The sequence below is a fragment of the Melanotaenia boesemani genome, chromosome 14 (assembly GCF_017639745.1).
Source record: "Melanotaenia boesemani isolate fMelBoe1 chromosome 14, fMelBoe1.pri, whole genome shotgun sequence".
Classification (NCBI taxonomy): domain Eukaryota; kingdom Metazoa; phylum Chordata; class Actinopteri; order Atheriniformes; family Melanotaeniidae; genus Melanotaenia; species Melanotaenia boesemani.
Window position 1 is genome coordinate 29,375,727 of NC_055695.1, and position 27,211 is coordinate 29,402,937.

Genomic DNA, 27,211 nt, shown 5'->3' on the forward strand with positions numbered 1-27,211 from the left:
TAGATAGAAAATCTTGACGTGTCACGTTCAACTAATACGTCGATATAACGTGACAAATTATCCTAAAAAATTATGTTTAAAAAATAAATGGACGCTCTTGGCTTTTCATAGGTATTGACATTTTCCAAATCAAATTAAAATAAGAAAATTTGGATGTAAAAACGAAGCAAACAGGGGGGAATAAACTACTAAAGTTATTTATCTATTTACTCATTTTATTAAGTCTGTCATTAACTGGTTATTACGTGAAAAAAAAAACTTTTTCTTCCTGTCTGGTGTTGTGTTAAATTGACGAAACCAAAACTAAACCTTTTAAGGCAGAAGGAGCAAACTTTGCCCTTTAACACCGTCCTGCTGCAGTTTCTGAGGGTCGCGGGTGGAGGTGAGAGAGTGGGGGGGCCACATGACGTTTGACAGCCTCGCGCTGCATGCCGGGATATATCACGCTCTTGTTTACAAGATGGTAGAACAAGGTGTTGTTCTCTGACTTCACAACAAACAGTGTTTTCTCTTCCTTGCGCTGACAGAGTAGTCCTGTTCAGGCGTGTAAAAGTAAGTTGTTTTTTTCTTGTTTGTTTTTTAAACGAACTGTGGGAAACCTGAGAGAAGAGGCGTCGGCAGCAGCTGTCAGACTGAAGGGACTTTTCTTTTTTTGATTTTGCACTGTCACTGACAGACACGCACGCGGGACTATCTTTAAAATCACAGGTTTGTACAAGAAATACTCAGCTGACAGAGACGAGATTAGACCCTGAAGCTGTTTTAACTCTGCAGGCTGAATTTAACTGTGTTAGCTTCTTTAGTTAATGTAAAAATCTGTTAGTTAACCAGAGAAAACTAGTCGTTACTCCCTGTAGCCCTGCTCTGTCACGTAGATGTTGTAATTTGGATTTGTCCATGTTTAAGTGGACTCATGTTTACATGTTTAACTCAGGCCGGTTAAGCTCACGAGTTAAATGCTTACTTTTAACTTGTTTGTATATTTTTAAATATCATGGGCAAACACTAACCAATCAAATCACTGCATAGTCACAGTTCCCGCTGACAGTCACAATAAACAAAGGCCACTTTATTAGGTCCACCTTGCGAGTACCGGGTTGGACCCCTTTTCCTTCAGAACTGCCTTAATTTTTGGTGTCATAGATTGAACAAGGTGGTTGAAACCTTCCTCGGAGATTTTGCTCCATATTAATATGACAGCATCACAGTTGCTGCAGGTTTGTCGGCTGCATGATGAGAATCTGTCGTTCCACCACATCCCAAAGCTGCTCTACTGGACTGAGATCTGGAGGCTGTGGAAGCCGTTGGAGTCCAGTAAACTTATTGTCATGTTCTAGAAAGCAGGTGGAGATGATCTGAGCTTTGTGACATGGTGCATTATCCTGCTGGAAGTAGCATCAGAAGATGTTACACTGTGGTCATAAAGGGATGGACATGGTCATATCCCCCACACCATGACACCACTAGCAGAGCTAAAATGGAGGCAACGTTTCTCCTTCTTCTATTGTCCAGTGTTGGTGAGTGTGTGTGAATTGTAGCCTCAGTTTCCTGTTCTTAGCTGACAGGAGACTCCCGGTGTGGTCTTCTGCTGCTGTAGCCCATCTCCTTCAAGGCTGGATGTGTTGTGTGTTCAGAGATGCTGTTCTGCAGACCTTGGTTGGAACCAGTAGATCAGCGGTTTGTGAAACACTCAGACCAACAGCCATGCTACGTTCAAAACCACTTAAATCTCCTTTCTTCCTCATTCTGATGCTCAGTTTGAACTTCAGCAAACTACCATGTGCTACCATGTGATTTTTGTTAAGAAGCAATTAAACTGGTGGACCTGATAAAATTGCCAAGTGAGAGTATATATATATATATATATATATATATATATATACACACACACACACGTGGACAAAATTGTCTGTACCCTTTGGTCAATGAAACAAAAACTCATCCATTCTATGAAATTTAACCAATGAAAGTCAGACATTGCTTTTCAACCATGCTTCAACAGAATTATTTAAAAAAATAAACTCATGAAACAGGTCTGGACAAAAATGATGGTACCCGTAACTTAATATTTTGTTGCACAACCTTTTGAGGCAATCACTGCAATCAAACAATTCCTGTAACTGTCAGTGAGGCTTGTGCATCTCTCAGCAGGTATTTTGGTCCACTCCTCATAAGCAAACTGCTCCAGTTGTCTCAGGTTTGAAGGGAGCCTTTTCCAGACGGCATTTTTCAGTTCCTTCCAAAGATGCTCAATAGGATTTAGGTCAGGGCTCATAAAAGCCACTTTAGAATAGTCCATGTTTTCCTCTTAGCCATTCTTGGTGTTTTTAGCTGTGTTTTGGGTCATTGTCCTGTTGCTAACATGACCTGCGACTGAGACCAAGCTTTCTGACACTGGCCAGCACATTTCTCTCTAGAATCTCTTGATAGTCTTGAGATTTCATTGTACCTGCACAGATTCAAGACACCCTGTGCCAGATGCAGCAAAGCAGCCCCAGAACATAACAGAGCCTCCTCCATGTTTCACAGTAGGGACGGTGTTCTTTTCTTCATATGCTTCATTATTCTGTCTGTAAACATAGAGCTGATGAGCCTTGGTAAAAAGTTCCATTTTTGTCTCATCTGTCCATAGGACATTCTCCCAGAAGCTTTGTGGCTTGTCAACATGTAGTTTGGCTTTTTTATGATTTGTTTTCAACAATGGTTCCTCCTTGGTCGTCTCCCATTAAGTCCACTTTGGCTCAAACAACGACGGATGGTGCGATCTGACACTGATGTTCCTTGAGCTTGAAGTTCACCTTTAATCTCTTTAGGGGTTTTTCTGGGCTCTTTTGTTACCATATGTATTATCCGTCGCTTGGATTTGTCATCAATTTTCCTCCTGCGGCCACATCCAGGGAGGTTGGCTACAGTCCCATGGATCTTAAATTTCTGAATAATATGTGCAACTGTAGTCACAGGAACATCAAGCTGCTTGGAGATGGTTTTATAGCCTTTACCTTTAACATGCTTGTCTATAATTTTCTTTCTAATCTCCTGAGACAACTCCTTCCCTTTGCTTCCTCTGGTCCATGTTGAGTGTGGTACAAAGCATGTCACCAAACAGCACAGTGACTACCAGCAGCCTATATATAGACCCACTGACTGATTACAAGATTGTAGACACCTGTGATGCTAATAAGTGGACACACCTTGGATTAACATGTCCCTTTGGTCACATTATTTTCTATGGGCTTAAATAATTCTGTTGAAGCATGGTTGAAAAGTAATGTCTGACTTTCATTGGTTACATTTCATAGAATTTTTTTTTATTATTACTTTTGTCAGATTCAAGTTATTTCTGTGACCATTGTGAGTTTTTCTTTCTTTAACCAAAGGGTACCAACTATTTTGTCCACGTCTGTATATATATATATATATATATATATATATATGTATATGTTATTGCAACTCATTTATAAATTTGTAAATTGTCTTTTTTTAATTTAGAAACTAATTTTTGTATTTACTCAGGCTTTCTTTGTGTGATATTTAAATTTGGTTATCTGAAATACAGTATATAAGTGTGACTAATTTGAAAATAAATGAACATTGTAAGGGGGCAAATACTTTTATTGCAGCACTGTATGTTGGTTTCCTACCACAAGTATTTGATTGCTAAAAAGCTGAAGGAAAAAATAAAGAGAGAGAGAAACAAACGTCCTATGTCCCGATGACCAACCTGACTGAGCTGTGCACCAGTGGTAAATGGGTTCTCATACAACTATTTTCTTTCAGAGGACTGTCCTCCAGGCCTGCAGACGGGTATCTGAATCCAGCCGAATGTAAGTCAGTCTATAGGCCTGAACTGGTTCTATCAGCTTATACAGTCTTATATGTAGTGACTCTTGTTAAATATCTACAGCTGCATGCATCTAAAGTTTATTGCATGAACAATATTAGTGTTGCAAGAATATGTCAATGGTTTTGCTGTAAGTCTGACTTACTTAAATATCTTGTACAGGAACAGAGCGACTGCAAAGAAACTAATTGAGCGCTACTTTCAGCAGTTAACTGAAGGCTGTGGAAATAGCAACTGCAGCAATGAGTTCTGCGCATCGTGTTGTGATTCTCAACCTCTGGATAGCAATGCTGCAGCTGCCAAAGCGCTTGAGCTGTTTAAGATTAATGCCAAACTCTGTGATTATTATCCTTCTGTCAAGTCCAGCACCGACAGCAGCACTCAGATGGGCAGTATGATGAGCGTTGACGATTTCTCAGGTACTGTAAAACTGACCGACGAGCCTTAATATCGCTGAGTTTCAACCAGTTCTTAAATGTTTTTCCTTCTTGTTTCAGATGTTCACTACCTCACCGAGCACACTATCTGCAGGATTTTGAGTTTCTGTGACGAAGAAGGGGAATATTCTGCTCTCATCCGTATCATCGGAAGGATTTTCTCCAATGCGGAAGCCCTGATGAAGAGTTTCAAGAAGGATGAAGTAGGTGTTGCTAAAAATCCACCAGATGAGGAGAAACCTAATGAGCAAAGCTCAGAGAAGAAAGGCGCCTCCTCTGATGCTGCTTCGCCGGATGAGGCTCCCAACGGAATGCTGGACTCAGGCGAGGTAACCGTAGACATCGACGCAGTTCGGAGAGTCTACGACCGACTTCTGTCCATCGACCAGGTGGAGTCTGCTCTTGTGAATTCGCTCATTTATCTCACCCCAAACGTGGAACTTGACCTTGAATATCTGAACGTGTACGAAACAAACCCAAATTACCTGAACATCTTCATCATAGTGATGGAGAACAGTAACCTTCACAGCCCCGAGTACCTGGAAGTGGCGCTACCGCAGTTCTGCAAGGCCATGAGCAAACTGCCGGTGGCTGCTCTCGCTCGGCTGTCGAAGCTCTGGTCGACGTACAGTCTCCCGCAGATCCGCCGCATGATGGAGACCTTCCAGCAGCTCATTACTTTCACAGTCGTTAGCAATGAATATGATGGTGAAAATCTGGTAAATGATGACGAAACGGTGGTGGCTGCGACCCAGTGCCTAAAGGTGGTCTTCTACGCAAGCATCCTGGGAGGGAATGTGGACGTAGAGCACAACGAAGAGGAGGACGATGAGTCAGACTCAGATGAGCTGACGCTGCACGAGTTGCTCGGTGAGGAACGGCTCTATAAGAAGGGCCCAAGGATCGACCCCTTGGAGAAAGAACTGGCCATCCGTTCAATAGATAGCATACGGCCCCTCATCCCCTTCGAAGATTTCATCAACGACTCGCTAAATGATGTGGTTGAGATGGACAAAGATTTCACCTTCTTTAAAGTCAACGCCGAAACGAAATTTTCCTTCCAGACCTGCCCCTTCATCCTCAATATCATCACCAAAAACCAGGGGCTGTACTACGACAACAGGATCAGGATGTACAGCGAGCGACGCCTCACAGCGCTCTACAGCATGGTCCAGGGCCAGCAGCCCAACCCCTATCTGAAACTCAAAGTACGCAGAGACCACATCATCGACGACGCTCTCGTCAGAGTGAGTCCCGCCACGTCACAGCGGCAACGTGAAACACTGCACGACTTTAATGTGTGTGTGTGGCTGTGAGACATGAGTCTTCCCTGTGTTGCAGTTGGAGATGATCTCCATGGAGAACCCGTCCGACCTGAAGAAGCAGCTGTTTGTTGAATTTGAGGGCGAGCAAGGTGTCGACGAAGGTGGAGTTTCTAAAGAGTTCTTTCAGCTCGTTCTGGAGGAAATTTTTAATCCAGACATCGGTGAGGCTTGAAAAACACCACATTTACTGTTTTATTCATCCATCCATCCATCATCTGTTCATTCATCTGTCTGTCCCTCCATCAATCCTTCCGTCCATCATCCATCCGTCCATCCATCATCTGTTCAATCATCTGTCTGTCCCTCCATCCATCCATCCATACATCATCTGTTCATTCATCTGTCTGTCCCTCCATCCATCCATCCATCCATCCATCCATCCATCCATCCATCCATCCATCCATCCATCCATCTATCCATCCATCAATCTGTTCATTCGCCCATCCATCGATTTGTCCATTTATCCTTTTATATCTGCTTTTGTTAACAGTTTTTTATCATTTACTTTTATTTAGTTTATTTATACTTTCTAAACTATATCTCAGGTTCTGTTTCATAACATATCACCACATTAGGAGATGAGCTTATTGTGTGTTTGCTGAAACCAGGATGAGAAGACTTATACTATTTTTTATGTCTGTCCATGACTTAAAAGCTGGGGCCAGAGCACAGTTAGCCTACCCCAGGGACACAAGGACAAGCGCCATCCTGGATTTGTGAGTTAAATAAATAAATTTAACGTACTCAGAGACACGCAGACCTCCACCAAGCCTTTTTTTCCTTTCATTGATTGTGGGCATTAGATTTTGAGTTAGGGATCATTTTGTTTGTAGAGATTCTATCTTCCCATGGGCAGGCACAGATCTACGTCACCACCTGGTGGTCAGGTGACCATTAATAGGTTGCCGGGGAAACCAAACCCTGTATCCAATTTGCCAGCATCCGTGTTGAAGTGTGCAAGTTGTTGTCATAGTTTAGAGCAGGGCTACTCAATTCGGTCCTACGAGGGCCGCAATCCAGCAGGTTTTCCATGCATTCATGTACCAACACACCTGAGTCAAATTAATGAGTTATTGTGTAGAACCTGATTGACTGTTAGAGCCACCTAATTTGACTCAGGTGTGTTGGTGCAGGGATGCATGGAAAACCTGCTGGATTGCGGCCCTCGTAGGACCGAATTGAGTAGCCCTGGTTTAGAGTTTCCTCCATCGGCTTTTGATAATATCATACAGTTCTATTGATCCCCTCAGATTCAGGGCTAGAAAAAGAGAAGAGGCGAAGTTAGTGGCAGTAGGAATGAACAATTTACCTTTTTTCAATCCACCGTCACATTGTGAAAAAACTGCTCACAAGAAACATGCAGAACCTCACAAAAATCACCCACGTTTGTTAAACCCACTGTGTCTCAATCCAGGTCCTTAGGACCCCCTGCCCTGCATGTTTTAGAGGTAACCCTACTTAAATATACCTGAATAAAATGAATGGCTTGTTAACAGGCTTGCAGATAACTTGATGAGGAAGTTTATTGATCTGAATCAGGTGTGTTGGAGTATGAACACTTCTAAGACATGCAGGGTAGTGGGTCCTGAGGACTTGGATTAAAAACGTTGCACATTTCATGGTATTTTTGGCATCTTTACAAAAACAACCTTACGTTTTAAACAGTAAGAATGTTTTATTCACCATTCATTAAATGATTTGAACAAACTGTGAATACTTTGAAGGACTGTAGTGTTGTCAGTATTAACACGCTTGATAGCCACCAGCCAGTTTCACATCTTTCTGGGCTTTTGTGTCTTTACAGTAGTTCGTTGTCAAAAGCAACCTTTTGTTTTCACTGGTGAAAGACCTAGATGTGAAAAAGTTCACCAATGTTCCCGGATGTTTGTGCCTGCCCTGTTCCTGTAAAGAATCCTTTAAATAATTCCTAGATGCAGGTGGTGATCCAGCTCACCCCCTAAACCTATTTACTTATTCCATTTCAGAGATTTCCTGAAAATTTCATCAAAATCCATAATATTGTGAGTCCATAACATTTTATCCTGTTGCTAACAGACAGACAAACGTCCGTCTTGGTCTTCCTGCTGGAACATTTCCAGCTCAAAGGTTAGCAGACATTCATTTAAAAGAAAACTTTAATGATTTAAAATGTGAAGTTATAGTTATACCTTGACATGGTGCAGGTGTGGCAATCAGCAACAGAGAACCAGGCACAAAAGAGGAAGAGAAAGAAAACACAACTAATACTCAACCTGAACTTAAAGACAACATTAAGAAAAAACCATGAACAAACTGAGGAAATAAAACCAGCCTGATATAAAAGACCCTTTATACCAAGAAAGTAACACATCAAACTGAAAATCGGTTGTAACAGGTCTGATGGAGCATGGACCCTCCCCAGAACCCGGACCTCAACATTACTGAAGCCATGTGGGATCATCTAGATAGAGAACGGAACAAAATGCAGAAACATCAAAAAGAAGAGCTTTGGAAAGTCCTCCAAGAAGCCCGGAGAACTATTCCTGAAGAAATTATAAGCAAAATAGTTTAAGAAAGCAATTTCATAAATGTTTGTGTGTTTTATGATTTGCACGTAGTTCCAGGTTTCAGTGTCGTACATTAAAGAAATGATGGCGCTTCTCAAGACTTCTGTGCAGTGCTGTATATTTAGCTTTTACATTGCAGATTTCACAGAGACTGATTTTAATCTCATGCTCCCTAAGAAGGTCAGTTCCCTAATCCTCATTCTTCTTTTGTTTCATCTAAAACATTCTGTTTCTGAACAGGAATGTTCACTTATGACGACGACACAAAACTTTTCTGGTTTAACTCATCCTCGTTGGAGAATGAAGCACAGTACACACTGATTGGGATCGTCCTGGGGCTCGCCATTTACAACAACTGCATCCTGGACGTTCATTTTCCAATGGTTGTCTACAGGAAGCTCGTGGGAAAGAAAGGGACCTACTTGGACCTGTCAGACTCACATCCAGTTCAGTAACCTTCTCTGAAGCCAATATATAGTGAAACACAATAAGATTACCTGGAAAAAAAAAGTTGTTTATTGCTGTAGGGTCACGTTAGCTTTTCTTAACTAATTTTTTTCTTTTTGCAGGCACTTTATCAGAGCCTGAAGGGATTGCTCGAGTATACCGGCAATGTTGAAGAGGACATGATGCTCACCTTCCAGATATCACACACAGATCTTTTTGGAAATCCAGTATTGTATGACTTGAAAGAGCAGGGAGAAAAAATCCCGGTGACAAAGGAGAACAGGCAGGTGAGATGTGCAAAAAACTGTGTTCAGTCATAAATGAGTCAGTGTAATGTTAGCAAAGTGATATGACTGTAAATTCTTCCTAAAGGAGCAGTGCTTATCTGGAATAATTAGTGAACAACAGTGAAAAGTAATTTTCTTTATTTTAGGTACAAAGTTCTCTTAACCAGTTTCAAATTTCTGATCTTAACAAAGCAAAAAATGCAGGAAAACCCCTTTGATGATGAATATATGTACAATAATCTCCCTCATAATGATATTTCTGGTTCAACTATAAAAACACAGGTGATAGAAACTCTAACAGAGGTAGCAGCATTGTCACAACAGGTCCATCCTTCCTGCTTTAACAGGGACTAAAAGGGTAAACTACAGCCAGGTGCTGATGATCAAATGTACACGATGGATCATTGTCGGTGTGAGCTCTTATCTGCTGCAAAATAACATAAGAAGAAGCAACTGTTGCTGCCTGTCAATCTGGGAAGGGTTATTGGGTCTTTTCCAAACTATTTACAGTCCATTATTCTTCAGAAATTAAGGTTATTCACGAGTGGAAAACATTCAAGACAGTCAACAATCTTCCCAGGAGCAGATGTTCCAGCAAGTCCAGCTAAGGTCAGACTGTGTAATGATCTGAGAGACTGAAAAAACAAAGCAAAAGCTGCATCTGAGACTCTCCAGGCCTCAGTTAGTATGTGAAATGATAAATTTCATGATGATAGAATTAAAAAAAGTATGACTTATTTTGAAGGTTTGCAGGAGAAAGCCTCTTCTCTCTAACACAGCAGCACAGTTAAGGTTTCATTGATTTATTTTTATGTTATTTGCACAGCATAAAAACAATATAACATCAAAGAAAAAAAGATTGTCAAGGGTTATAAGATACCTCACCTAAACATTCAAAATAACAACAAAATTAACATCGCATAGGAAATAAACATCACTGAAATAGAATATAGTACCAAATAGACATTTGAAGGAGAAAACAAAACATAAGTCATCAAGATAAAATCCCTAATTAATGCTGTGTGTGTGTGTGTGTGCACGTGTCCGTTATGTATATTTATCAGAAAACTGGGAACAGAAAACAAAATACTAATCAATGCTCCACAGTAGACGTGACACTAATCTGCATTCAAAAGATCATCAGAGTCAAAGTTTATCCTGCATCCAGACAAATCGGCAGGATAACCTAAGAAGCTGCCTCTGAATAAACCGTAAAACATCTGGAGCACTGTCGTCTGGACTGTAGAGACCAAAGAGGAGATGTTTGGTTATAATGCACAGGAACATTGCAGCAGTCACACAGCAAACACACACAGAGGCTACGTTAGCTCAGATCTTAGTTTTGCTCACCCAGTGACCAGCCATCGCTGGGTTCTCCAGCCCCCATCCCTCTTCTCCTCAGGTTTAGCACTCTGCTGCAGATAAGATCACAGTGATTAATCAGTGAGTGGCTGCAGGTGTGTGACTGTTCTACCTGCCACTGCTTCCAGCTGCAGGACCTGGATGCCTTGCAGTCAGTGAGTGGACCATGAACTCCTCTGGATACCAAAATATTCTAGAGTCAGTTGGTGGTCTCGTGATTACAGAGGTGGGATTGGGTCTGGAGAACCCAGATTCAAGTCTCTGGTGTGCCAACAAAGGTGGACCGCTTTAGGCCCCTGAACCTTAACCCCCGATTGCTCCCCGGGCACTGGAATACATCAGCCTGCTGCTCTAAGTGAAAAATGTAAGCAGTGATGGGTTAGCTGGAGGTTTATTTCATCAGATGCACCACTCGCTCCATCATCACTGTGTCTTTAAAGAAAGCTGGACGTTTGGACACAGCAGGAGATCATTCGCTTCATGAACTGTTGAAGGTTAATCATGTAAAGAGAGATGAGAATTAGTCTATGATGTACTATCTTCCTCTTCAGCCATTGTTTGTTATTTTTCCTTGTCTCTGTTTCATGACCTTTTATGGGCATTTTTGGGTGTTTACCTGCAAATTAGGGCCAGCTGGCCCAACTCTTTAGTTTACAGAGAGATTGGTATTCATCAATCTGAGAGCAAAGATATAAACAATTTTGTGGTCTACAAACATGTTTGTGAATCTGATGGAGGATTTTCATAAAAATCATTCAACTTACAAACAAGTTTAAGTAGATTTGTAAGAAGATATAGGTGAATGAGGCCCATTGATCGCAAACTACAACAGAATGACTAAAAAGGAAAGAAAATACCTCCAGACATCCTCCTGACTGAAAAGAGACTGGAAACAAATGCTTTAAATGTCAATAAACTGTTGTAAAGAGGAGTAGAGGAATCATGGCACCCTCTTTATGAATGAAGGCATTTATTTATTTATTTATTTATTGTTTTATGATGTTCAAAATAACAATAATCAACAAACAGTGGGCCAGAATTAATTTCCAGCCTGGATGAGCCCTCGTCTCTAAGGTATGATGGCTGCATATAAGAAACCTTTAAGTGTGTAGCTGTATAGAAAAGGAAATAAGTACTGAAGTGATGTTTGTTTCCCATTTGACTGCAGTGTACATTTCATAAGTAGGGCCGCATGATGGAAATGGCTTAAAATGGCAAACATCTGCTCCTTCCTCGAGATAAAGCTCTGTAGGTTAGAATTGTCAAAGCTTTAAAAAACAAAAAGTAATGAAAGCGCAAGCATTGATTTTCTTTTTTGACTTTTCATCTGTAATTCACAGGAGTTTGTGGATCTGTATGCTGAGTACATCCTGAACAAAAGTGTGGAGAGACAATTCAAAGCCTTTAAAAAAGGTTTCATGATGGTCACGAATGAGTCGCCGCTGAAATATCTCTTCAGACCAGAAGAAGTGGAGCTGCTAATCTGTGGAAGCAGAGTGAGAAAGCTTGCCGTCGCTTGGATTTCCATCACTTAACAGCAACAAGTGTTTCATTTATTACAAAACAATGTCTTTTTATTTTATAGAAACTTGATTTTGAAGCACTTGAAAAGACGACAGATTATGATGGAGGTTACAGCAAAGACAGCCAAATTATCAAGTAAGTTCTCAGAACGGCACGAGGTAGACACTTTCTGTCTGGCTATGAGCAGGTCAGATAAAGACTAAGAAGTCTCTCCAGCAGTGGGAAATTAAGAGTTTTCCTTTCTTTTCTGGGTGCAGAGACTTCTGGGAAATTCTTCACTCTTTTGGAGAGGAGCAGAAAAGGCTGTTTCTTCAGTTTACCACCGGCACAGACAGAGCTCCAGTTGGTGGTCTTGGAAAATTAAAGATGATCATTGCCAAGAATGGCTCCGACACAGACAGGTAAAGCTCAGTCAGGATTTAATCAGTGCATCTTTAGTTCTCCAGCAGCCTCTGGAGTCAGAACTGGGAATGACCTTACACAGAAATGGGTCATAAATTGGCAAAATGTCGGATTTTAAAGTCGGGAATGGTGAGGTTCCTCTGAGGTTCTTCTAGTCGGAAATCCGGCTTGCAACTTCTGACTTTAAAGTACAATCGTTTTCTGGATTTTGTCCAAGAAGATTCACTGAAAGTATACCCTTAATTCAAGGTTTGTTACTCACAGTGGTAGAACTGAACTAGAACTAGAAGATTTTTGTATATGGGGGGCCAGAGGGTGTACAAGACTTTATCAGGGGGTGTCATATATTAAGAAAGGAAATGATTGTGTTCCTTTCTCCAATGCTTCTGTAATAACTGTGATCACATAAGAGACATGAGAAATAAAACATATTTACATTAATAATCTGCATCACCAAGTGGAAATATTTACAAGAAGTTCATAAAAGTCCATAGAACATAAGTTGGTTGTTCTGGGGTGCAGGATGTGGAGCTTAATACCAGGGGGATCAGTTCTGGTTTACTGTCTGATGGTGGTGGTAGACTGGATCCTGATGTGATAGCAGGGGGATCAGTTCTCTTCATTCTTCCTATATGAAATCAGTCTGGTTACAGGATCTGTTTCTCCACATTTTCATGCTGTAGGTACTTTGAAATCAACTAGCAGCCTTGCTAGCCTCCCGTATATATTAAACTGGATCATGTAGCGCTAGCTTAGCACTATGTAATGAGGATATTAACCCAGAGGGAAATTGCAATGTTGCAGTAATTTTCATTTCATTTACTTTTTTTTCTTTTTTTTAAACAATTAAAATTAATTATAATTAATTAGAAGGGGGAACTACAGCAGAGGATCTTTGCTCTGGAGGGCGATGAATGCTGGCAGGAATGATCAGATGGCACTCTCCACAACAGACTTATAGAAGATATGAAACATCTTGGTGCAGACACTGACTGATCGTAGCTTCAGAGTCTCTTCAGAGTTCCTTCTTCTAGAAGCTGCTGTGTTGCATTTCCAGTCCAGTCTGTTATCCAGCTGAACTCTGAGGTCCACCACCTCCACCTCTTCTCTCAGGATGTAAACAATAACAGTGTTTGTTTATTCCTGCTCCTCCTGAAGTCAACAATCATCTCTTGTGTTTTGTTTGTGATCAAGATGAGTTGATTGTTTCTGCTTCATGCTGGAATGACCAGTTCTAAGTTCTCATCTTCTTGTCCATCACTGATACTCCCCAGAGCTGCAGAGTAATCAGAGTATTTCTGCAGATAACAGGACTCAGAGTTGTATTTTTTTCCTTTAGTTTTATTAGATTTTTATATATCTTTTTAGCTCCAATGTAAAAAAAAAAAAAAATCTTTATTAACCGAGTTGATGTGTCGTCCCAGATAACTCTAACCCCAAATATGACATGGTGCCCCCCACATTATCTTAAAAAAAATCTACTGCTACCTTATAACTAGATTAGAACTGCTATGTAGCTTCATGCTAACAACAGTTTTACTTACTGTTAGTAGTTTTACTGCCACCGGGACAAAATCTTATATAGAAACAACTATCAAAATCTTTGAAGGGTGACTACTCAGAAAACCACTTTAAACTTGACCTCAAACTGGTGTAGTGATACTGGTGATCCATGCATGTCTGGAAAAACATTTCTGTCCTCATCCTCCAGTGACCTGTTAATGACCTGAGGTGGCACCTGGGGTGCCAATCGGATCTCAGATGTGGCCAGTGCCACCCTGGCCACCCAGCTAGCTCCGTCCCTGGATACGCTGTTCTTATCCCAACAAAAAGAGCAAATATACCAAGTTTTTCCTCATTTCAGATTTCTGTTTTTTCCTTGCAGGCTACCAACTTCTCACACCTGCTTTAACGCATTGCTGCTTCCTGAATACTCCTCCAAGGAAAAACTGAGAGAGCGACTTCTCAAGGCCATTACGTACGCTAAAGGGTTTGGGATGCTGTGACAGATCCATAGAGAAAGTCTTCAGACTGCATTTGAAGGAAAAAAGGGATTCTCATTAAACAAGATGCTGCAATAACCCTGTGCCTAATTAAACTCCTGTAGAATAACTCCACGCCGAGGTCTCACTCACTCCGTCACTTTCATAGATATTAGACATCCCAAAGAGTTTAAAAAGCACCTCAGTTATTTAATATTTACCCGTTTTGTTTCAGATATATGCAACATTTGATTTGCAAAACTGTGAAAGTACACTTAAACACAGCAGATGTGTTACTTTTCTGAGTGGTGTCTATACAACTTTACCAGTATTCAGTCCTCGCTGGCCATAACGGTGCTACTTGGCTACAGTTGTCATAGTAACGTATTGAGCTGAAAAATAAGTGCTTTAACGTTACTGCTAATCCAGGTAGCCTCACTGAAAAGCCTTTTTTTCTGCAAACTATGATTTATTTTATAGTTAAAACCTTTATGCTGTGCCTCTTATTTTAGAAATGAAATGAAAGCTGTTTTTTGTGAACCTGTTTAGTTTAGTTTTGATTGTAGGCAGTTTTTAAAACAGGTCAGTTCTGACTTTCACATCCTGAAAAGGGTTTCTCTTCTCGTGGTTTGTTTGCAAAAAGTCACTGATTGCACAGTTGTACGTGCTGCTGCCAAATGTGCACCAGGAGTCATATGAAATGTTTTATTTGGCCAAATATCTCAGGTATAAAATGTGCAGATAATGTGAAATCTGTCTGTGAAGCCACTATTCTGCAAAGAAAATAAAGGTGGAAAAGAAATCAAAACTTTTATGAGAAGAAGTTTATTTGCATGACATTGGATTTCTAGGATAGAAACATTTAAACTGCTGTGGTCAAGACTGCATGAAAATAGATCCCAGAATTTTCATTCTGTTCATCAGTGGCCCTCTCCCTCCGATCAGAGGAGTGGAGAGATTCAGCAGGTTGCTTAGTCTGAATACATGGCTGTCAGCTGCATGAACCACACACCCAGTTCAAGACAATTTCAACTTCTGGGACCACAGGCGCTTTTTTAAGGCAGATGGATTCTGCCAAAACAGGTCGGGAGTGGGGCTGTTCGAGGGACCAAAACAACATGATGAGACAGAGCCTAGAGGAAACCTTGATTTAAAAAAAAACAAAAACCCAGTCCCCTCCTGAAGAAACCCCCCAAATCTTTCAGCGATGACCCACCCCCTTCATTACCAGTTCACCCTCCCTCTCCCCATCCTCCCCACCCCTCATAGACTGAACTACCCTGATGAAGGAGCTGGTCACTATTGCGACCAAACTGACCCCCATGCCCCAGTTTTCTCTCTTACCCCAAAACACCCTCCACAAAACAAACTCCTCATAACTGCACAGCATCTGGTGATATGTTCTGGGTCCAGGCTGCAACATCGTGGGTAATCATGGCTCTCTCCAGGATAAGTCAGGTCCCAAAATTCAAGTAGTTTCCTTTTTCGCTGTTTTAATAGTCAACAAAAAAAGACTGATAAATGTTCAGAAAAGCAAGATTCACCTAATATATTCTGAAATTTACGAAATATTGTGTTCATTCCTCATCAGTCTTAGCCTGCCCAGAACAAAACCTGGGCAGATAATGTTTTTAGCACACTGAAGCTAGCTTTGCTAAATGTCAGATCTTTGGCTGGATAAACATTATTAATCAGTGATTTTACTACAAAGCACAAACTAAATTTCTAATTTTTTAACGGAACTGGTTTGACAGAGAAAATGATTAGGTTGTTCTTATAGAAGTGACCCCCTTCAAAAGCTTTGTGAGTGAAGCTAGAAACATCAGAAAGGTGGAGGAGTGGCTGTTTTGTTTAGTGACTCCCTCCAATACAAACAGATATCTGTGGCTCTCCAGATGACCTCCTTCCATGTGTTGTTCCTTGACATATACTGGTCATCTAAAAACTGTGCAACGTTTTTTGATGACTTTGCTGAACTGCTGTCAATAATCTGTGCTGACTTTGACCCTGTAGTTATTGTTGGTGATTTCAACATTCATGCTGATGACCCAGAGGACAGAGACCAAAGAATTGTGTTGTGTTCCTGATAACTTTGGTCTAACTCAGCATGTAAAAAAAAAAAAAAGAAAAACACATAACATAGGACACTGTCTGGATCTAGTCATCTCTATTTCCAAGGTTGTGGTGATGGATATTGCTAATCTTCCTGTGTCAGTAACCCCAAAACTTCTATCCAACCAGGCTTGTAATGAGTTTGCTTCTTTCTTTAATGTCAAAATTAAGAAAATCAGGCAGTCAGTCAGTGCTTCTATGCCAGGGGCAGGACATGTCACTGTGTCCACTCAGAGACATGAACACCATGACACACTTTTCTCCCATCAGTCCTAAAAACCTGGATGAGGTGATTGGCCATCTGAAAACCACCACTTGATGTCTTGATGCCCTCCCAACCGGGATTTTTAAGAATGTTTTAGGATGCATGATCTCAGATATTTTAGATTGTAAACACATCTCTGCTTTCAGATGTCTTCCCTAAAAACCCTAAAGACCCTTAAAAGCAGCTGTCACCAAGCTACTACTGAAAAAGAAAAACCTAGATACAAACATCCCCTTTCTTTTAACAGCAACACAACTTCCTGACACTAAATAACTGTTCTGATGTCTACCAGTCGGGTTTTCAGCCACACCACAGCACTGAGACTGCTCCAGTTGAGGTCTTTAATGACATCCGTCTGATAGCGGAAACATTTCAGTTCTGATATCACTGGATCTCAGTGCTGCATTTGACATGGTGGACCATAACTTCTTACTGGACTGGCTGGAAAACTGGGTGAAACTTTCTGGCACTGCAATTAATTAGTTTGTGTTCTATTTAAAAGACATGGACTACTTTGTGTCTATAGGTAACTATAAATCTGAGCAAACTAAAATAACCTGTGGAGTTCCCCAAGGCTTGATCTTGGGGTCACTGCTGCTCAGCATCTACATGCTGTCCCTTGATCAAATTATGAAAAACAACCAAATATGTTACTACAGTTATGCTGATGACACTAAAATCTACACAACCATCTCACCAGGAGACAACAGTCCGATCCAAACTCTGATCAACTGCTTCTATCAAATTAAAGGTGGATGTACCAGAACGTCCTTCAGTTTAATGAAGACAAAACTGAAATAATAGTTTTTGGAGTCAAGGAAGAAAAATTAAAAGTCAGTACTCAGCTTCAAACCGCACAGTTCATGGACTCAGACCTAACATTTCTGCAGATTTTCATCATGGATGCAGGCAACAAATCTGCAGCAACTATGTGATGCTGTCATGTCAATATAGAGCAAAACCTCTGAGGAAGGTTTCCAACATGTGTTCAGTCTATGACACCAAGAATCAAGGCAGTTCTAAAGGAAAAAGGGAGTTCTGATAAAGTGGCCACTGAGTGTAATTAACAGTAGTTTAAAATGCTCAAATCAGTTGAATAAATTACTATATAAATCACATTTTATAATTATCCAGAATATAGACACACATGATTTATTTTACATGATTTTTTCAATATTTATTCACATATAAGTTTTGCAACTGTTAATGTATGCTGACATTAACATCATTAAACTGCCATTTTAGTTTATTTGTACATTCTCACACAGCATCAAATGCAGCCAGTGTAAAAACTGCCTTTTACTTTACAGATGATTTCATTTTCTGGGACAACATGAATACTGACCAAGACAAAAAAGACATTCTTCTAAGGCTATGAAAAGCCATTTTTGGCATACATACATGCTTCTGATCAAAATACTCCAGTTGTTTCATGACAAGATGAAACTGGATGTCAGTGTAGAGAAAAACATGATCGCTGCATACACTGTACACAATTTGACACATTATGATAATAATAAATATGATGTATAAATAGATAGAAATTTGGGCATTTACATGAAGTACATAAAGTAAGGAAATGTCACTTTAGAGTTCTCTGGTAAATATTATCACTGGACTTTTTTATCTTTATCAGCCACCACTTCAGAGAGGTCCTCCGGCTTTACAGATTTCACTTTTTCCTCCATGACGGTGACCCTCTGCTTCATCCTTGTCTGGTTAGAGATAAACTGCGCCATCAGCTGGGCGAACTTCACTTGCATATCATCCAGGTTGCCCTGCAGCTTGACTATCTTCTCCTCCAGGTCTTTGGGGTCGGCACCAGCATTTGCAACCGCCTCATCTATCAGGTTGTCTTTCATCAGGATGGCTTTGCCTTTCTCTTCCAGGGCCTTCTTGGCGTCTGGATACTCAGTGAGTGCCTCCATCAAGTCGTCTTTAGACAACGCAAAAAGATCAGAGTAACCAACACTCCTGATGTTGGCCGTTCGTCTGTTGCCTGCTTTACTACCTTTGATACCTAAGATACTGATTTCTCCAAAGTATGCACCATCGCTGAGCACCACAAACTGGGTGACTCCATCATCGGCCACCACTGCTAGCTTTCCCTCCTTGATGATATACATCTCCCTGCCGATATCGCCCTTCTTACAGATATAATCTCCAGGACTGAACACTTGTGGCTGCAGCTTGAGCACCAATTCAATCAACAGTCCAGCTTCGCAGTCCTGGAAGATTCGCACTTTCTTCAGCGTATCCAGATGGACGTTGATAGCGATCTCAGCTTTGAGCTTGTCAGGGAGGTGTTTCAAAACTTCCTTCTCATCGCAAGTCTTCTTCTCGGTCCACAAGTAGTCAAACCATTTGATGACCCTGGCCTCCAGGTCTTTGGTGACCTTTCGAAACTGCATGTACTGCTTTATGGAGTCGATCTTCGCCTGGAACTCAGCACGAGATGCATTCATGTTGGAAATCATGGCACCTACGTTACCGACGATACTAGCAAAAATCAACACGCCGGTGAGAAAATCTGCAATGACAAAGACGTATTCAATATCCTTGACTGGTGGGGGGGTCTCTCCAATGGTTGTGAGGGTTAGTGTGGACCAGTAAAGGGAGTAGATGTACTTTCTTGCCAAGCGGCCATGTTCTGGGTGGCTGATATTGGGATATACCCAAGTGTCTGACCCAAAACCAATGGTTTTTGATAAAGCAAAGAACAGACAAGCGTTCCAGTGGATAATGACGAGGATATAAAGTACGAGGTTGCTGATACGGAACATGTTCGGGAAGCTGGTTCTGGTCTCAGTCCGCTCAAAGAATTCAAAAAGCCTCGGCATTTTGCAGAGACGGTTCATTCGGAACTCCGGATTGTTGAATCCGTATTGCAGGAACAACAGATCAGTGGGAATCATCGAAATCATGTCATACTTGAACTGAGATGTTGTTCTGTATTTGTCTCTCAGTTTCTTGGAATCTTTTACCAGCAGGCCTTGTTCCAGGTAACCTGAAGGGCAGACAAGAGAATACGTCAAATCCCAAAATCACAAATATGATGGATGGAGATGTGTTTCCAAGAATCTGACCTGTTCTTGATCGGACAAATGTGTCCGCGTAGTAGACAAAGTCTGCGGTGTAGTCCAAGACTATCCAGAGCTTTGTGTATGATTCCTGGAGTTCATTGAAGCAGGACCTGAACATGAGCAGAAAAGAAAAGAAGTCTGTCATTGCCCTGCTGACCGAAGAATGAGTTGATAATGAGTTTAAAAAGTACCTCGTTACAATCATCATCAGGTTATAAAATACTGGGCCTGCGATGACGGTCAGCCATTTGTAGTACTGGTCTGCAGCTGGATCCATAATCCAGATATCTTTCCTGAAAATAACTCAACATTTAGTTGTATTGTTGTTGTTTATGTTTCTCTGTTAATGGTACATTAAGGAAAAAGCCTGATCTGTATTTTTTTTCTACTATTTTTCCAGCCAGAACAATTTTAATGCACCTAATGAAGTACTTACGGGGGCTCCGCCTTCTTTTTGTCATCTTTTTTGTCATCCTTCTTCTCATCCTTTTTCTCATCCTTCTTCTCATCCTTTTTCTCATCTTTCTTCTCTTCCTTCTTCTCATCCTTCTTCTCCTCTTCCTTCTTGTCCTCATCCTTTGCATCTTTTTTCTCCTCCTCCTTTTTCTCATCTTTCTTAATTTCATCTTTTTTGTCTTCTTTTTTGCTATGGATCACAAATTTAGTTTTCACAGAGATGAAATAGGATCCGGGTGTTTCATGATGGACCATCAAGGTGCTACCAGACTACATGAAGGGGGGGCGCTACATTAGGTTTCACTTTAACGGAAGATTTTGTTGGAAGATCGGTGCAGGTTGTATATTTGCCCAGTAGATGGCAGCATACTACAGGTAAGATGCTCCTGTAGTGCGTCCACAGTTAATGAAAAATGCACTCGGGCTTTAATCCACACAACCCACATCATAACTTGAAACAAAAATCCCTCAAGCAAGGACAGGATTATTTGTGTATGTTTGTAATGTGGGTGGAAGGAACAGGAAGTCATGGTCTCAAGGGGGTTTTTAGTGATACTGGTTTTAACACCTAGACTGTAACTACAAAATGTTCTAATAATACCAAGCATGACTAATGTCTAAAAGACCTCATATCCGTGCACTTACTCATCTGTGTTGTTGCAGTTATTCATGTTGTAAGTGGCTAGAGGCCACTTATTGGTGAGACTTTGGAAAGAAACACAGTGAAATGTTTTTGTTTTTCTCCTTTTTTGCAAACTGAACCAAGAGAAATTTCTAAACATCTACATGTCCTCCCTCTTCATAAAGAAATGGTACAATTATATAAATATATATATATATCCACACAGTTCATAAGAAAGGTTACCAGTAATTTTTGGTGCTTGGGTAAAACGCTTGACCGTTAGCTGGTAGTCTGAGTCATATCTGCAGGAAATCTATCACGGCTACTTCAGACTGATTCAATAATCGTCTAAACTGATTTTAGTTCAGGCCACATGCCGCACATTTTAATCTCAAGTAGGCCGAACAAGTAAAATAACAGCGTTACAACCAATAAAGAATCAAAACATTTTTCTCTTTGTTGTTTTCAGAAAACATTATGACAACCTCAGTTTACTGGAGACAAAGTTGATTAATATTTCACGTCAGTTTATTCACTTACATATCGTAACTCTCTTAAAATAATGGCCTGGTGTGTGTGTGTGTTCTCTAAAAACAAAACACACACACACACAAAACTGATTTCTTTTAGATATCTGGTTCAGTTTTTTGTGCTTTTAGAAAAACTTTTGAAAAAATGTTTTCAAGAGGGTGACGATGTGTTATTTTCTATTTTTATTGTATATATTTTATCTAAAATATATATTTTTGTATAAACATATAGAAATATATTAAATAATATCTATAATTTTTAAATTTGACCCTTGTTTTGTTTATAGAATAGTTTTTATTTAAAAATGCTTATAGAGTTGCATAAATATTAGACATACACTTTATATATAATATATGTTATTTTATTATGCATAATTTCTTTTATATTTTTACTTATATTTATTTATTTAATATTGTACTAAATATATAATTAGATCTATTATTTATTTACGTTTTATTTCGTTTGCTATTTTATATATGAACACATTTAAATGTGTCTTACAAAACACAAAATCACAAAACATTTTATTACAGGTATCTGGAACTGAAAATACAGTATTTCATAATATGGTTTGTAATTTTTCAAGATCTAGAAGTTGGTTTAAATGTACATACATGTGCATTTCCACATGTGTGAAGTAATCCTGACCACCTGAACTGACACACCTCATCATACAAACGGAAGTCAGATCAGAACAAGTTATCCTCCTGACCTGGACATGTTTTAAACATTAACAATGCAATCATAAGTGGACAAATAAGGAATTGCTGGGGAAATAAAAAAATTAAGTCTTCAATGGAATTTTCACATTTGCTGAATTCATCCTGCAGGCCAGCTCAGGCCCTCCTCTGGGCCATATGTTTGACACCCCTGGTCTAGACTCCAGTTTGATCATCAGTTTTAGGCGGCTGCTTGATAATCACATAGTGAAGGTCAGTCAAATGAAACAAAAGGAAATTGCTTACTTTCTATTTTGGAGTGTGCTGTTATGGCCCACGCATGGGCCATTGCTCTCTCCATCTTTGTGTCTGAGGTCTCTGAAGCGCTCTAGAAATGAGTCTTGCCTCTCTTCTGTGGAATTCATCCTGTAAGATGTCCAGTTTCGCAGCATGAGGAAGAAGTAAGACAGCCTAGAGGGTCAGTGGGAGTTAAAACAGCACAAAATGATGTTCATCTAGGCTTTGAACAGACTATCGGTCTGGACAAACCACAGTGCATACCACTTGCGACTGAAGCATTCAAACCTTACACTGAAAGAAATGTGCTGAAAATGGCCACGCTGCAGAATAACGCCAGATGTGACCATCTTACAGAACACAGTTTTCCTAGATAAAGGTGTATTTGTGTGTAAGAAAATACTCTGGTCGCTGGTAAAGAGCTAGTGGTATTCAGCTGGGAATCAGGTTAACACATAGGGGTCCAAAAATGATATGCATTTGTATTTCTATCTATGAAAGTCTCTGGGAGAGACTAGAGTTAGGTTTGTTTTTCAGATGTATCTGAATCAACATGTTACAACACAAGCGTAGCAGACAAAAGTAACAGAAATCACAAGTTTAACTACAATCTTGGTGCCGTCAGCTGTCATCTAGGGACTATTTAGTGTGCTGTGGTTCTTCTTTTTTAATGCTTTTTCAAAATTCAGCAGCATTTAGACCAGGGTGTCAAACACAAAGCCTGGGGGCCAAAACCAGCCCGCCAGAGGGTCCAATCTGACCCCTTCAGGATAAATTTAATAAATATGAAAAAGATCTAGAAGATTTTAACAGCAATTCTTTGATTAACTATAATTCCTTATTTGTTCACATAAGGTTTATATTTAAATATAAAACATTTACAGGGGAGAATAACTTTTATATTTTTCTAACTTAATAGATCTGACCTTTGCATTATGGGGGAAGTCAGTTCAGGTGGTCAGGATTACTACACACATATGCACATTTAAAATAACTTCTAGATCTTGAAAAGTTACTCTGATCATGATGTGAAATGCTGGATGTTTCTGTTCCAAATACCTAATAAAATATTTTGTGATTTTGTAGATCCACTGTGATTTGTGAACTAGACTGCATGTGTAAATGTTATATGTAAAATAAATTAAATATCTGAAAAACTTAATTTAATCTGAATAAAATCAATCAAAAATAAATAAATAATGAATAAAAAATAAAAATTATTTTTTATAAATGAAGTTTAAACATGTATAAAATGTATAAATCTGTAATAAATAATTGTTAAAATAAAAAGACCTAATTTGAAATTTAATAAAAAATTATGTAAAAGTGAAACTGAAAATATTTTTGAAACTGTCCTTTTTTCCTTAAGAAATATCAAGTCATTCTTAAAGTTTTCTAAAAGGATAGTTCAGTTTAGTTTAGTTTAGTTTATTTAATTCATTCTTGAGACAATCCAAGTTAAAGGTCTTGATAATATACTTGTACTTTTTTTAACTAAAACGAGGAAAATAAGGAGCTTTTTTTTATTTATAATAATAATTATACTATAATAATTATAAAATAATAATATTATATTATAATCATAATAATTATTATTATAATTGTATAATAATAAGTTATTTTGCTGTTATTTTACTGTTCTGGCCCATTTGAAATCAAATTGTGCTGCATGCGTCACCTAAACTGAAATGAGTTTGACACTCCCGGGTTAGACACTAATTGCATCAGTGAACAGGGAGTTTTGGTCCACACACACGTTTTCTGGGTATCCACTGGCTGCACCAGAGGGCCCAAAATACTGGCCATGGTACGGGTCAGCAGGCAACAGCTGATGGGTCTCCAGATTGTTTGTTTCTAGTAGCTGAGGCACTAAAAGTACTTGAAGTGTTCCTGCAGACGTTTACCTGGCCATTGATGTGGCGCCTGAGTCCCTGTGGGATTTTGAGGACAGAGCTCCATCGGAGTTGTCTTCACAAAGAGAGTGGGCCCTGGAAAACAGCAGGCATGGGGGGCGAATCAACTTCCAATTTACCAGTTTCAGCCAAATATAATTTAGTCAATTATATATATGCTGGAGAAAAGTTTCTCCTTTTATTTTCACCACCAGCAATGGTGGTTTCAGACCTGCTGTCCCCATTTTCAACAACAGCCAGCTGGTCGTCCATCCTGTTTTCACTGTAGACTTTTGCCATTGTTTTTGTAACCGGAACGCTGTCCTGGAGAGGAAACTGAAATGTGACATGTGGAACATTTTGACACTCGTAACAGTTTGAAAATCAAACATTAAAAGATAAGGCGACTCGTGGGAGTTGTTGGTGTGTTGACTGAACTCTGTGCCAGAATAGCACCTAAAAATACAACCCGCTTATGTCCTTAAACACTAAACAAGATCAGTACCTTTCTTTCTTTGAACCATCAACAGGCTTTTAAAATAAGCTATGGCTTACAGGTGGGCAGTAGCTGGTATGTTCAGTGGTGTATATAGCAGGTTAAGGCTATTAGGACACCGCTTAAAGAGCAAGTCAACTGTACGTGGCTGAAGATGATGACAGTCTGGAGAAACAGCCAGTTCTGACTCGGGAGATGCATCCAATAAACTTGTTTTTCTCAAATATTTCAGGTGGATTTAGCAAAGCTTTCATTGTATATACATTTCTTCATGTGCATCACTTTTGTGAAGTTTAACATGTTTATTTTTAAGTTCTTTTTTTGTCTGGGTATAAATATTGACTCACTGATCTCTAGGGAGCACCAATGGTTGTAACACGTGCGCTCATGTAGATTAGAGTTAATTCCAGGGAGTTAAGCAACCCCCACTAAGTGCAATTACACTGAGAGAATGGTGAAGAAGCCGAGTGTTTCAAGGCTGATGAACTGAAGTGTGTCTGTATGAGTGACATCATCTCCCAGACATGCAGCGCTTTGGTTGGTTTGCAGATTTGCATGTATGTGATGCATAAAAACCAAAGGTTAAAGATTATTAATCAGTGTGCATTAACACAACAGCACAAATACAACACAATTTGTGTTGGTGTGTTCAGTTCTAGAGAAAATGTTCCCTCTTTTATTAATATTTGTTAAAGCCAGCCTTCCTCAGACAATACAATATCCTAGATTGCAATGCTAAAATAAACTTTGAACGTTGGTCCGCACAGCATAGTGCTGTTTTACAAATTATATTCGAAAATAAAATTACAGCGAATTTATTCTAAAATGCACCACTCTGTATTTAAAACATTACTTCTATTCTAATATTTACAGGCTGAATGTTCTGCATCACCTCAGAGTCACCACTGGCATTTAGACTTTTTCTCTAGTCAAACCATCTCCCTCCATAAAATGTTCATATTTATTTTCAGAACCTAATTTAAACATATGAGATGTTTCCTGCAGGTTAATGCTACTTTTTTTAATATATTAGTCATAATATTATTGAATTTAATCGTATTATCTTACAATATTGTGTCTGAACATATAAGAATGAAATGAAAAATTTCTAAATGAGCTAAAAACAGAAAAACACCTCAGTCTCTTCAGGCAGAATAAATGATAAATGCTATTAGCTGATAACTCACCTGTCTGAAGCTTTCTCACTCTGAGTTCTGCAAGCTGATGACAGCAGCAGCTCTCCTCTGATATTTCCAGTGTAATCCCATCTTCACGAAAATTGAATGCAACGTTTTTCTTTTCTTTTTTATTGTTTTTAATCCAGTGGCGTGTTTTCAGTAGATTTATCCTGACAAACAATTAATTACCAAAACATAGCTGATGGTTGTCCATAATTAGACCCAGAAGCTCTGCTGCATGAGATCAACACCGACTGAGCTGACTGGTCCCAGATCAAACAGAAGGGGGAGGAGTCCTGGCCATCGCTTCACCTGACATCAGCATGTCCATCTCTCTCACACACACAGACAAAAGACCAGACATGGACATGCGTTATAAAAAGGTATCAGACAGCACAGTGCAACATGTATGATAAACTATCTGCAGGTATGTTGAATATTTCTTCTACATTATTTCTTATTAGCAATGCATTGTGCAAATAAGAGAGTTTTGGAGGGGGCTCTCCTGAGTACTGCACAATAAATCTGCTATAGTCCTGTCCAGTCATACAAAACATATCTCCATTGTTTGAGCTTTTTAGCTTATTTAAAACATGTTTAGTTAAAAAATCAGTGCATGAGGGGAAATTAGATGTTGGTGCCATTTCAAACAAATAACCAACTATCAAACAAGTATTCCAATCAGATGTACACACTGGTTGTATATGCCTTCCATCTGACAAGATCCACTAGAACAAACATGATTGGGCAAGCAGAGACAGGTACAGGTTCACCTGAGGGGAAGACCAGGCTTTGGAGCTTTGCTCTCATGTTTATATAAACAGATCACATTACACTAACATGAGATTAGGAATGAAAGAATCAACTGTATTTATCTGTTTAAGACAGAAAATGAACAGCAGTCCTGAGTGTTGCCTGCCCACCCTTCCATTCATCCATCCATTCATCCATCCATCCGTCCATCCATCCATCCATCCATCCGTCCATCCATCCATCTATCCATCTATCATATTTCCCCCCTCCTAGCTGTGTCTCATTAATAGTCTCCTCAACTGCTACTGTCAAATTAACATAAACAAGAAGAACAGTAGTAAATGTAACTAGAAACCTTTTCTTCATCTTAAAGAAATTACATACATCAGATAGAAATAAAAAGGTCTTTTTTTGCATTTTTTGTTTAGTGTTTTGATGTTGTGAAAGAACTCATTATAATGTGCATACAGCTTCCAATCAGGACAATCTTGTTTTGCTTTTCCACGATACAAAAGCACATAATGAATAAATACAATTTTCCAGCATCCCAAAATTACACTAAACAACACAATTACAAATAATAATAACATCACTTATTCACAGAAAATGCTTGTACTAGTATCATTCTGAGATGGACAAAGAAAGTCTTGTGCTGCCTTTCAGCACACTACTGTAAATAAATTGTGATAATTGATTCAGTCTCTTGATGAGTAT

The 27,211-nt window shown here is 39.5% G+C and overlaps 2 protein-coding genes across 4 annotated transcripts; one reads left to right on the forward strand and one right to left on the reverse strand.

Moving 5' to 3' along the window:
* The first annotated feature begins 412 nt into the window (after window positions 1–412).
* Window positions 413–14,955, forward strand: ube3a (ubiquitin protein ligase E3A). Of its 3 annotated transcripts, none has more exons than XM_042006854.1 (11): window positions 413–708; window positions 3,778–3,824; window positions 4,004–4,260; window positions 4,339–5,525; window positions 5,620–5,764; window positions 8,390–8,595; window positions 8,719–8,883; window positions 11,586–11,741; window positions 11,831–11,904; window positions 12,027–12,170; window positions 14,057–14,955. In XM_042006854.1, coding segments are annotated over exons 2-11 (2,457 nt in total). In that variant the 5' UTR covers window positions 413–708; window positions 3,778–3,822; the 3' UTR covers window positions 14,178–14,955. The 3 variants fall into 3 exon arrangements, with proteins under 3 accessions (XP_041862788.1, XP_041862789.1, XP_041862790.1); XM_042006855.1 differs by having other exon boundaries at window positions 414–708; window positions 4,203–4,260; XM_042006856.1 differs by having other exon boundaries at window positions 414–708; window positions 4,208–4,260.
* Window positions 14,956–17,771: 2,816 nt separating this feature from the next.
* cnga3a (cyclic nucleotide gated channel subunit alpha 3a) lies at window positions 17,772–25,966 on the reverse strand. Its single transcript, XM_042006900.1, has 9 exons — window positions 25,754–25,966; window positions 24,303–24,394; window positions 24,083–24,166; window positions 22,188–22,352; window positions 20,715–20,774; window positions 20,050–20,259; window positions 19,805–19,906; window positions 19,617–19,723; window positions 17,772–19,537 (listed from the first exon to the last, which is right to left on the reverse strand). The coding sequence occupies exons 2-9, from the start codon at window positions 24,368–24,370 to the stop codon at window positions 18,141–18,143; spliced, it is 2,193 nt and encodes a 730-aa protein (XP_041862834.1). The 5' UTR covers window positions 24,371–24,394; window positions 25,754–25,966; the 3' UTR covers window positions 17,772–18,140.
* Window positions 25,967–27,211: the final 1,245 nt, after the last annotated feature.